The 12,577-nt window shown below is 39.3% G+C and overlaps 1 protein-coding gene across 1 annotated transcript; it reads left to right on the top strand.

The window, feature by feature from the left end:
- Positions 1-204: 204 nt before the first annotated feature.
- Positions 205-12,577, top strand: LOC115922373 (acid-sensing ion channel 1C-like). Its single transcript, XM_030981318.1, has 7 exons — positions 205-494; positions 5,400-5,979; positions 7,524-7,622; positions 9,466-9,528; positions 10,045-10,157; positions 11,234-11,325; positions 12,360-12,577. Exons 1-7 carry the CDS (start codon positions 205-207, stop codon positions 12,575-12,577), a joined length of 1,455 nt encoding a protein of 484 aa, XP_030837178.1.

The raw sequence follows: 12,577 nt of genomic DNA, 5'->3' as shown, positions 1-12,577 counted from the left end.
GGGAAGTGAACCCACATGCGCTCTATTACAAAATAATGATGAGTGCTCGGTGCAGCGATACTTATTTTCCCGCCAATTTACGCAATCACCATCTTCAATTACCATTCACCTACTGTGCTCCGTACGTATCATCCATTAATCACATACATTTCACACAGTTCGTTCGGTCAGTTCTGGAAAGTCTCAGAGTCGGTATAAACAAAAATGAATCAATTGGACCGGAGTAACAAGGTGGAGTCCATATCTGAAAAGGTAACTTATGGAAACCATGTCGAACCCTTTGTCGACACGGACATTGACGTCCGCAGTGTCGATGATGAGGAGGAGGAGGAGGAGGACGTGCAGTCACCCGAGAAGAAAGATTCGGGAGATGACTTAGATACGTTGTCGACCATAGAGGAGGGTTCTAAGCTCTTGTTGAATGACTTTCTTGGAATCACAACTTTACATGGGATCAAATATGTCTACAATAAGAAATACAGCGTTATCCGCAGGTTAGTTCGAAATATACTTTAAAAAAAAAATTAAAGATTAAACTTTTAAACACATATACATGATCGAACTCGGTTTGTTTGACTCTCGACTCAATCTCTTTCTCAATCTCTTTCTCCCTCATTCTACTGATCAAATTTCCCTTTTCTAGAGCTTTTGTTTTTGTCTTCTATACTATTTTCCTCCATGTTTAATTTTTTTTTCTCTTCTTTTCTTCTCCTTTTTTCTCTTTGTTGTATCCCCCCCTCCCAATTTCTTAGCTACATATTTGTCTATGTATTGATTTCTAAGCATACTTTGTTCATGTTTTATTGTAAAATCAGCATCTGAGGAACTAACACAAGCTCTGCTTCTAGTTAGTTCCTCTTTTATCGTGCTATTTCCATTTTATTTAACGTTTCATTGCATATTTGTTGTGATATAATTATTCTTGTATTATGTATTATAAAAAAAAAAATCGATGTGAATTAGATGTTCATAAGGGAGCTTGATTAGTGTTGGATAGTATTCAGCGATCATCGTTAGAAACGGCGCTCTGTAAATCCATCTATCACCATTATCATTACTACTACTAAGAATACTGCTACTAACTATCAATACTACTACTACAGGGGCGGATCTAGCTTTTTGCTAAGGGGGGGGGTGACCCAATGACGATGCGAAGCATCGTCCACAAGCCGCGTAGCGGCGAGGCGATTTCTCTCCAGTGTGCGTTTTTTTTTTTTTTTTTTTTTTTTTTTTTGGCGGCCCAAGGGGGGGGGGGGGGGGTTTAAATCCCCTAACCCCCCGTAGATCCGCGCCTGTACTTCTACTAACTACTATTACTAGGCCTACTACACTGTCGCTCATATAGTTGGAATATTTTTGTTTTACCCAATTTATGGAATTATTTAAAAAATAATTTTAAAATAATAGATCTAGATAATAGTATACATTCTCAGACATTATTAAATAATAATTTGACAATGTGTGTTTTGCGTGACTGCTAAAGCATGTGTACGCTACTGTGCTTATCAACTAGGGGACCTACGCCCTTTATTCATAAATGACAGTAATGAGGATTAATGCCCCACAAAAGGGCACTAATATAGCACATCGACACGGTTTTAATCTTGGGGCCTCACAGTAACGAGGTCATTACTTTGTCACTGAACCATGACTGTACGCAGCGGGGGCTAGGGTAGGGGGCAGTTTCCATAAATTAAAAAAAAGAAAGAAAATGCAATAAATTTTTAATAATTTATTTCATTTTACCCCGGTCCCTAATATAAAGAAATCCTCTGGACGGCCATGCATTATGGCTCAAGGCATGGGCACACAGAGGATTTTGATTCGACGCTAAATATTTTCTCATGAATTTGGAAGAAGAAAAAAATAGTGCTCCTTACCAAGAAAAACAAGAACCGGATCAAGGGTCATCTGTTTTTTAATCGTATCAAACCATTTCTCTAATTCTTATCATTATAAGCATCAGTCGTTGCTTTGTCACCATCGTCATCACTATCATCATTATCATCATCATCATCTTAATTGTCGTCATCACCAAAGTCATCATCAACATCATTATCATCATCATCAGCATCAGCATCATCATCATCATTATCAAAATATCATCACCACAGTGACCACACCATCATCATCATCATCATCATCATCATCATCACCAACACCACGACACCACCACAACCACCACCATCGTCATCATCATCATCACCACCATCACCGACATCAATCATTATTTAGACTCCAAGAAATGATTCACCACCCGTGTTATTGGGTGATGTCATAAGGTTTAATTGCCTCGCTGTTTGCTAGACAGAATAAACCTGTCGCGCCAGTGACAGAGACGACGGGGAGGAAACATTCATTTAGGCCTGAATGGATGCAGGTGATGCATATAGACACTGACGGATTCAGGAGGCTGCACAACCAATCCATGACAGTTACCTTTAATGCCCCGTCTTTTATTATTAAAAAAATCCATTCCTGTCAGCCTATTTGGAAACCAAACCTGATCTCATCTCTGCCATCCAAAATACAGGGAGCTTTTCAGCACTAAAACCTGCACATTATCATGATTATATTGTTTCCAACTGTTTTACATAATGTTCACGTGATTTAAACAAAACGGCTTTTTTAAACAATATCTCGAACACTAAGGAGTTTTTTTAAAAACTAAATGGAAGATGATTTTAGATTTGAAGAAATCTTCAGCACTTCACGCTCCGGCCTGCTCCATTGAGGAACACGTTGCATTTATTAATTTGCCCCCTTCACATACACGGATTTTTCTCAGTTACGAATCCTTACGGATCGCCAACTCGAAGCCAATCGCAAGCATCCGTAAATAACCCGCTGGTAATCCGTAAATTATAACTCGTCACAACTCGCAACACGAAATCTTCTTACGATTGTCCTCGGATTAATTTTTCCTTAAATAACTCGTAACAATCCGTAAGTATCGTAAACCGCTCGCAACCACACGTAAACATGTCGTAACTAACACGTAAAAGCTTAGATGAGTAGTAACATTCCGTAATATACTCGTAACATTCCGTAAAGAGCTCGTAAAATGCCCGTAAGTTGCTCGTAGTTATCCGTGACAACTCGTAACAAATCGTGGAATTTTGCCGTAAATACATCGTCATAGGCCTAACTCGTAATTATCCGTAATGAGCCGTGAATAGCTCGTAATAACTCGTAACAACTTTTAAGTCGGTCGTAAAAGTGGCCAAATCGTAAGGATCTGTAAATTTGTGCTATCCGTAAGCACTCATAAGAAAAATGTGAAGGGGGCAATAAGTGAATAACAATTAAAATAAATCTGAGATTTCTTCGCCTACTTTGAAATAATGAACAACCGTTATAATTATCCTTGTCATGTCTGGAACTGCCGAATGTATCCCCATGTACTCGTTAAAAGAGTGAGGTAATTACTACAATAAAACAAATTTGACATGCATGTCCTTGTTTGCTCACAATAATGCTCTATTGATTTTGTTTTGACACTATCAACCCAATGCCTAGCTCCGTGTGATTAAAAATTCAAAGAGAGAGAGAAGGGAAGAGAGAGAGAGAGAGAGAGATAGGGAGAGAGAGAGAGAGAGAGAGAGAAACACGTGATACCTAAAGCCTAGAGCGTTGAAATCTATATTATCATAACCCATTATGACAGGCTGGCACACACCGCAACCTATTACCATGCAATTACCTGGATTTACATTTGGTATTTTCCTGCACACCATTAAAAGAGAAAGGATGTAAATCGGCGTTGGGGAGGGGGTTCCGTGAGGGGTTCATAGTGGATCCGGAAGACGAAAGAGCCGACCCCACCCCTTCTACTTTTAAGAAGAAGCTGGAACCCCCTATCCCATGACAATCTTGGTAGGAGCTCCCGCGGGGGAGGGGGGGGGGGTCGAGCGGTCTATAATCCGACCTATTCTGTGCATCACCAGAACAGCGCCCCCTCCCCTGATCCACTTCCTTTGGACTGCTGCCGTAATTTTATAATTTTCTTCTTCTAAAGCATATAGCCTTAGAACATGTTACAATGAAAGGTCGACAGAATCATTTGAAAATGCCATGAAGCAAATCAGCTCTATATGCCCATAGTCTGTAAGTCAAAATCCCATTGTGGACACATTTTTTGACTGGTTTCTTTTTTTATTTATTTATTTATTTCTAATCTTTTGACAGGGTAGCCCATTCACCAACAAGTAGTGGTCTTCCATGGGGCCCTGAATAAACATGAACATATTTACATCGTTTTTAACGTTTATACAAAACAGTTAAAAAAAATAATAATACTCATTTGCAAAATTACAACTTTGTTTAAATGAATTGACAGAGGAAGCCGTTCTCAACGAATTATCTAGCTTATTCCATTAAAATATGGAAGAAACAATTGGGCTACACTTATAACAATCAGTGTGAAATCTAGGCACACGTAAACATCCACTGTCTATTGGCCTTGTATGATGCTCATGTACATCATTAGGATATTTACGCCTACCTGAAGGTAAGAAGGTGCTAAGTTATGAACGCATTTATATATCATCATAACGCGACTTAACTCAAACCGCTTGTCTAGTGTCATCCATTTAAGACTTGTGAACAAATCAGCCGACGGTGTGTCATAATTTATGTCTTGTTCAATATTATTCTTGCGGCCCTCTTTTGATTTTTTGCAGCTTAGTTGTATGAGAATGAAATCTGTTTGACCATACAACAGAGCAGTAATCTAATCGTGGCAACACTAGACTGTTATAAAGTAACTTTAAGGATTTTTGAGGCAAAAAACTCTTTGCTCTCTTTATCATGCTAATGTTTTTCTGGGTAAGTTTACTTACGTTTTCGATTTGTTTAGATCATTTCAATTCTTCATCTATCAAAATTCCTAAGCATATGGTGAATTGAACTCTATTGATCAAATTGCCATTTAATGAAATGGTGAAAGATTCAATTTTCTTGAGATTAGCACGAGAGCCTATTAAAATGACACAAGTTTTTTCAGTGTTAAGAACAAGACGATTTTCCTTAATCCATGCCATGACTCTGTTTAATGCAAGAGTTAATTTTTCTTCTACAACTGTTGCATCATTTGCACTGACCGAGTGTCGTATCGTCAGCATACATAATCTATGATACCTTCAGGAGTACATTCAGGTAGACTATTAACATATATTGAAAATAAAAGGGGACCAAGAATTGAACCTTGTGGCACACCTAATTTGATGGTTGATGGATGCGACTTGGCTCCTTTGAATTGGGTCACTTGTTGTCGATCCCCTAAATATGATTTGAACCAATAAATAGTCCTATTACTACAATCTATACAAGCTAGTTTATGTAGAAGTAGCTCATGGTCAACAGTATCAATTTAACAATAAATTACTTTAATTTTTCAGATTATCTTGGGTGTGCGCCATGCTTGTGTCATACGTCATTTTAATTATGACGTGCAGAGAACTCGTGGATAGGTTCAACGCTAGTTTGACAAAAGAGGAATTTTCAACGATACGAAAATCTTCTATCGCCTTTCCCGCCGTCACCATCTGCAACTCAAACCTCGTAAAGGCATCGCTCATCGAAAATCCGACCTCTAGAGCCATCGTTCAAGTCCTCGTTGACGGATCGACTGAGCGCGGCTGGGACGCTTTCGGGATAAACGCAACTGATGACGCTTTCGAAACGCGAGTGGATGAGATTTTGCTGGCCTACGCGCACCAAGCGTCCGACATGATTTTAGAGTGCGCGTGGAAGAGGGGATCGAAGGCGTGCGGAGCAGCGAATTTCACCAGGAAGATCACCGACGCTGGGGTTTGTTACACGTTCAACGATGGCGAGTTTGAGAGCGACGATGACGTCGAAGGCGACATTAGACTTGAAATAAACCGAAGTGGAACGCGGCAAAGCCTTTGGGTCCGTCTTAATGCCGAGGTTGATGAATACGTGTCAGCCTTGTCTTCGGAAGGGATTGGATTTAAGGCAAGCTCTTAAATATTCTTTTTTTAAATAGGATTATTACACACGCTCACATTGTATATCGGATGCAAAACATGATCCATTTCGCTTCAAATATTGAATAATTCAATAATCACGCTATGTAAAACCGATAGAAGTTGAATAATTGAATTCCTGATAATTACAGTAGGGCGACAATGAGCACTCAATTTTAATCAGAAAGAGATCAAAATAATATAGAATAATTCCCTCGATCCCCTCATCTCTCTCTCTCCTGTACCAATGCACACACTTTTACTTCTCTATAACTATTTGTCCTTGTACTCTCTGCCGATATTTGCTCCTACGACAATTTTTCCGCCGACAATTGCTCCGCATGAAGATAAATGCCCGGTGACGAATGCCCCTCAAATGACACTTGCTCCTCCGACAGTTGCTCCTCCGACAATAATTTTTATTGCTCGGCATGAAGATAAATGCTCCACAGTTACTCTGCCGATATTTGCTCCCACGACACTTGGTCCGCCGACATTTGCTCCGACGACATTTTCTCTTCCCCCAAAGTGCCCGGAAAAATACAAATGCTACTATGACAATAATTATTGCTCCTCCCCCAAGTACCCCGTTGAAGAAAAATGCTCCGCCGACGACAAAATTGCTCTCTGATCCAAAAGTGCATTTTCTTCCACGGGGCAATTTTCTTTTTTTGAGGACCAATATTGTCGTCGGAGCCATTGTCGGAGGAGCAACTGTCGGAGGAGCAAGTGTTGTTCGGGGAGCCAGTGTCGAGGGAGCAAATATCGGCGGAGCAATTATTGTCGTCGGAGCAACTGTCGCCGTGCAAATTTCACGGAGCTATAATATTGTCGCGTTTCGCGGAGTAAATGTCGGCGGAGCAATCGTCGGCGGAGCATGTGTCAACAGTGTAATGGATTCCGCAAGATACGTCACAGCATTGCTAATTTAAGTTTAATTGATCGCAACTTGAACAAAGTCATAACTTTCTTATTTTTAATCGGATTTTGCTCAAACTTTAACTGACGTGCATGCTCCTCTCATTTTTCTGCTTTTATTAAAGGGCCACTCTAACCAAAACGGGCAAAAAAATGAAAAAAAAGACATGTATAATAATTTTTGACGGAGATTCCGAACATGACAATGATTTTTCTTAGAATTCATCAATAATTCTGGAATCTAGCTTTAAAAATGACGACTCAAAACGCTCAAGAAAAAAAACCCAGTTTCTGAGCTGTATTGCACAGTAGCATATGACGTCACTGCAGGAGCCTCTTCGGTAAAAAGGAGGGTGATTTAGGAATTAAAATGTCTTTAAAAGGCAAACTGTGATATTAATTGAGAAAACAAAGAAGACATTTATTATCACTTTTTGGTCAATTTAGAGATTTTCTGAAAAATCAGAGGCTTGAATATTAATTAGTAGAGGTGTATTCATGTTTTAAAAGGCTATGTTATTTGGGTATGAGTGGCCCTTTAAAACCAAGTTGATATCAGGGTTTTCTTCCCTTTTTTTTTAAATGTCATAATTTATATTTCTAATTTCCATGAAGCTTCTTGTCCATCATCGAGGCGACGTACCACTGGTCTCTGATATCGGGGTCGCCATAATGCCAGGTGTTCGAACCCTTATTGCCATCAAAAAGCACACGGTAAGCACAACAATCACCGGATCCAGAAGCTGCAGAAAGAAAACAAAATAACGCACAAACCACAAATCACTAACATTTCGATAACTCAATTAAGTGATTGAAAATTCTACATTAAAGGGATAGTTGAGCTTTGTTGCAGAGGGCGCAACACACCATTTTTTTTTGGGGGGGGGGGAGATAATGAAAAACTGAGTGTCAAATTTGAAATAAAATACAATTTAAAGGACAAAATCATCGTTGTTTGATCAAAATCGGTTCAGAGACGGCTGAAATATCCATAAATATAACCATTTCTAATATTTGTGGGGCACCAATTTTGAACCAGCTGTTGAAAAAAAAAAAAAAAAAAAAACGCCTTACACGTTTTGTTCCAGCCAATGCACATGTTGGCTTTTTGTATTGGTTATAATACGCACAACCAGCCGGCCCGAGTATTGTTATTATTAATTAATTAATTAATTAATTTACGGTCACCGTATTTTTTTTAAGTAGAGCTGAATCGGTATGATCGTAATGGCTAAATTTCACACATGTTGGGGTCTAAAATTACTTTCACAGCAATTTAAGGTCCTAAAAAGGGCATTAGAATTGTCATAAATAAGAATAAGAGCAATAACCATGCGTTTTGAAGGCATTTGCAGTCTGAACAAAGATCTCAACTATCCCTTTAAAGCCCCTCTACACTAGTTTGGCATGGAGGGATTAGACCTCCCTGCAAGGTCACTGGCAGGTGGTTATCTGATCAAATCAGCACTCAATTAACATAAGAAAAGGGGGCATCATGGTGGATCAGCGGGTACCGCTTAGGCATTGGTAGCTGTATAGAGGGCGCAAGTAGCTATAAGTAGTGCAGTGGGGCTTTAAGGGACAGACACAGAACACTATTTTACGACATTGAAATGTGGTTCCCAAAACTATGAGATATCCCTTTCTTCCTTTCTTCCTTTCTCTCATTTATAATGTATAATTATATTTATGTATTCGGGCGTACCCACTACAAGCTATGCTTTTCGGGTTTCGCGCCTTCTTCCTTGTAAAACAAGTTCTTTAAATATATTTATGTTCCTACTTATAAATTGTATTGTTTGGAAGAAAATAAATGTTCATTTGAATTTGAATTTGAATTTGAATACTATTCCCATCAGTACTATAACGATTATTGATCTCTTTCTCTCTCCACTCTCTCTTTCTCTCTCCCCTGTCACTCTCTCTCTCTTTCTTCGTCCCTCTCTCAAGGAGCGGAACATGTCTCATCCATACAAAACTGATTGTCGAGACGCTCCCTTGGAGTATTACCCTTTTTACTCGGAGGAGGCGTGCCTGACGGAAAGCGCAACCAAGCAACTCACAGAAGCGTGTGGATGCAGATTCCCATACATGCCAGGTACGTGAGGGGCAGGATTAAGGGGGGGGGGGGGGTGGCGGCACCAGCCTTCAGGAGGGACAACCCCCCCCCCCCCCCCCCTTGGCTGGTCATTCCCAGCATTTAAAAAGATGGGTTTGAAGCCTTTTTTTTGAAAATAAGTTTATTGCTGGCAACTTCGAACAGTCTTCTTTTTTTTTAGGTCATTTTTTTTTTTTTTTTTTTTTTTGGGGGGGGGGGGAAGATTCTTGTTGTTATTATTTTGTACAAGTATTGTTATCATCCTCAACAACAAGAACACCATCATCGTTGTTACAGATATTATCATCAGTACTATCATTATTATAATGTTGCGCTTTAAATTATCATCATCATCATTATTATTATCATCAAGATCATCATCACTATAATCATCATAGCAATATTATTATTATCTCTATTGTTTATCATTTTTAATAACACTTGTCTTTTTCATAACAGGTCCATCTCCTGTGTGTACTGTTAGACAAATCATTGACTGTGGGCTACATGACTTCGAAGTGGGTATGTAGATTCATTGACAAATAAACTACTATATTAGAACGACAACCTTGTCACCTAATTGTATGTTCATCGATTTTTAATGAAGGATATGGAATCATTCATGAAACTTCACTGACGGACATGGATATTTTGTAAAAGGAACCAAACAAAAATTAACAAATAACGAGTGAGGAAATACTTTTATGAAAAACAAATATCGATGATTAATATTTCTGTGAATATTAATTAATCAGTGGTATCCTAAAAATGGGCATGTAGCTAATGTGGGCTCTGCAGTCATTTCTCCTGCAAGAAATGATGTAAGATTTCATGAAAAATCCTTCAACAGAATCGTTTGGATGGTGAGATGTAATACTGTATTCAAAATCATCAACAATTTTTAAAATTTTTGTTGTTTGTTGTTCGTTTTGTTTTGTTGTATTTTGGGGCTATATTTTGTTCTTCTTCTTCACCTCTACGGCTGACTGTGACCTTGATCTCCAAGAAGATTCAAACCTAACCACTTCCCACTGTCAGAGGGCATGTTATACAGAGCATTTCCAGATGACCATGAGCTATTTGAAAGCACCAGGAAAGGACGACTCACAACGGCTGCAGAATCAGTTTAACTGGACTAGAGATGATGTTACGTAAGTTAAATACGTGATCCCTGTAGTCTAGCGTGAGCCTATATATATATATATATATAAATATATATATATATATATATATATAAATATATATATATATATATATACGGGGGGGGGGTGGTACTGGTCAAGTTATTCCATTAGAACATGATGAAATATAATGGAGCAGAGGACGGCATGTTTACTCCCTAAACGTTTCGTCAGTGGCCTTGACTATATTCGTCATTCAACAAAACATTTAGCATTTTAAAGAAGAAAAAAAATAAACATTTAAAAAATACGACGAAATGCATAATAGAATGCGGATAACTATCTCATGTATTTACCGTGTTTATTTAAACTGACAAAATGTTAGGGTTTAGGAAGGGTTCATTACTTGTTTTTGAGTGCACAATAAAAACCCGGTTTGCAAGGGGCAATGTTTTTTTAATTATTAGTAATGCCGTTCGGCCAACGCATAGTCAATGTGACAGAAGTGTTCTAAAAGTAGGTTACGCTCTGAGTTTAGTACGTGTTCTATCTGGAAGGTTTATTATGCAGGACTCCCGTACCGTCAGAAATAAATTGGATTGCTACATTAACGTATTCATTAATTAATGATAACGATACGTTCACGAGAAGTCGCTCAAATACAGAGAGGATGTATTGCATAGCCGTGGAGTTCATATATTAGTAAATTAAAGGCTATCCGATGAGTACAGCTATACCCCACCAATTAATGTATAGGTGACAACCTACCCTAGGTGCATAGATACTAGGGCGACCCCCCTCTCGAATGGCAAAAACGGGGGGGGGAGGAGAATTATTTCCATTATTGCAAGTCTCTGCGTTCATATTTATCACTATTCATTTTTTAAATTGTTATCCATGTATTTATTCTAACTAATCAATCACAATCACAAAATTTACAGGTAATATATAGCGCAAGATACAAAATTAACAATAAAAGGGGGTCACGCTCAAAACAGAGGGGAAGAGAAAGAAGAAGAAAAGGCAGCATACACAAATATTCAAAACTTTTCTACAAAATAATGATAATAATAATAATGATCACTATTTTTTTTTCTTTTGAATAGGAGCAACATCGCAGAGGTCGAGATTTACTTTGCCGATATGAACGAGCATCATACCAAGAGCGTGGCTGCCTACAATTTATCCGATTTGTGGGGTAAAGTCAGGGGCGGATCCACGTAGCGATTTTTCCGGCCCGGCCCCCCCCCCCCAGCCCTCCAAAAGGATAAAAAAAAATAGGATAATAACGTAAAGTTAACCTTTATAAAACAAAAAACAAAAGCCCCCCCCCCCCCCGCTTATTCGCCGGCCGACTGAGACAACACTAAATTTTGTATTAAGATTTGGCTACCCCCCCCCCTTGACGACGGCTGGATCCTCTGCAGGCGTGGATCCACGGGGGGGGGGGGGGGCTGACGGGTCAACAACAAAAAAAGAATTACAAAAAAAAAAAAAAAATCTCACGAATTAGGTCCAAAAAAAATTAGTGGTCTCACCCCCCCCCCCCCCCGCTTATTCACCGGCTGACTGAGACGGCGCAAAATATTTCCTGAAAAATTGGAAAAAAAGTGCCTCCTACCCCCCCCCCCCGCTTATTCACCGACAGCTGAGTCGCAACTAATATTTTCTCGCGGATTGGGCCCCCCCCCCCCCCCCCCCCTCTTCCCGCCGGCTGGATCCGCCACTGGGTAAAGTAGTGACATATTGAAGTTTAGATATGTATATTCCCGGCGCTGAAGTTAAGTCAATGTATCTCAGTGTTATGAAAGAGAAAACAAAACCTTTTTAGCAATTGAAATTGTGTGAAAGCATGAAAATATTATGAGTTATTATAGGGTACTTTTTCTTATTAGTTAGTATATTTCATATTTCTTCCTTCATAGCTTTCCTTCATTTTCCCTTTATCGTGTCGTGATCTATTAGTGGATACGTCGTCGAACTGTGAACCACATGGTTCACAGTTCGAGTCCCGCCGCGACACTAATGTCATTTTGGAAAGACATTAATCTACGTTTGCCACTCTCCACCCAGGTGTTAAATGGGCACCCAACAGGACGCGGGAGTTAGTGTGGTTATGTTGGTTTGACTAGTGTGCGCTTGTAAAATGGCACCTGGCCGGAATAAGAATACTCCCCAGGGACCGGAGCGGATTTGAATTCAATGTAAAGCGCCTAATAAGGTAGGATTAAGCGCTATATGTGACTATTATTTATTGTCTCTCACTTTACCTAGGTGATCTTGGAGGACTCATCGGTGTTCATCTCGGAGCCAGTCTCCTCACAGTCTTCGAGTTCGTTGATTACACCTTCGTCGAGCAGGCCCACAAGATCCTGTACATTCGCTTCTACTGGAGGAAACTCAAGTCATTTTGTAGCCGGGATAAAAAAGAAAAGGAGACTAGCACTTGA

The sequence above is a fragment of the Strongylocentrotus purpuratus genome, unplaced genomic scaffold (genome assembly GCF_000002235.5).
Source record: "Strongylocentrotus purpuratus isolate Spur 01 unplaced genomic scaffold, Spur_5.0 spur5_scaffold_11, whole genome shotgun sequence".
NCBI lineage: Eukaryota > Metazoa > Echinodermata > Echinoidea > Camarodonta > Strongylocentrotidae > Strongylocentrotus > Strongylocentrotus purpuratus.
Note: the sequence above shows the minus strand (reverse complement) of the source record. Positions and strands in the feature narration are given on the sequence as shown.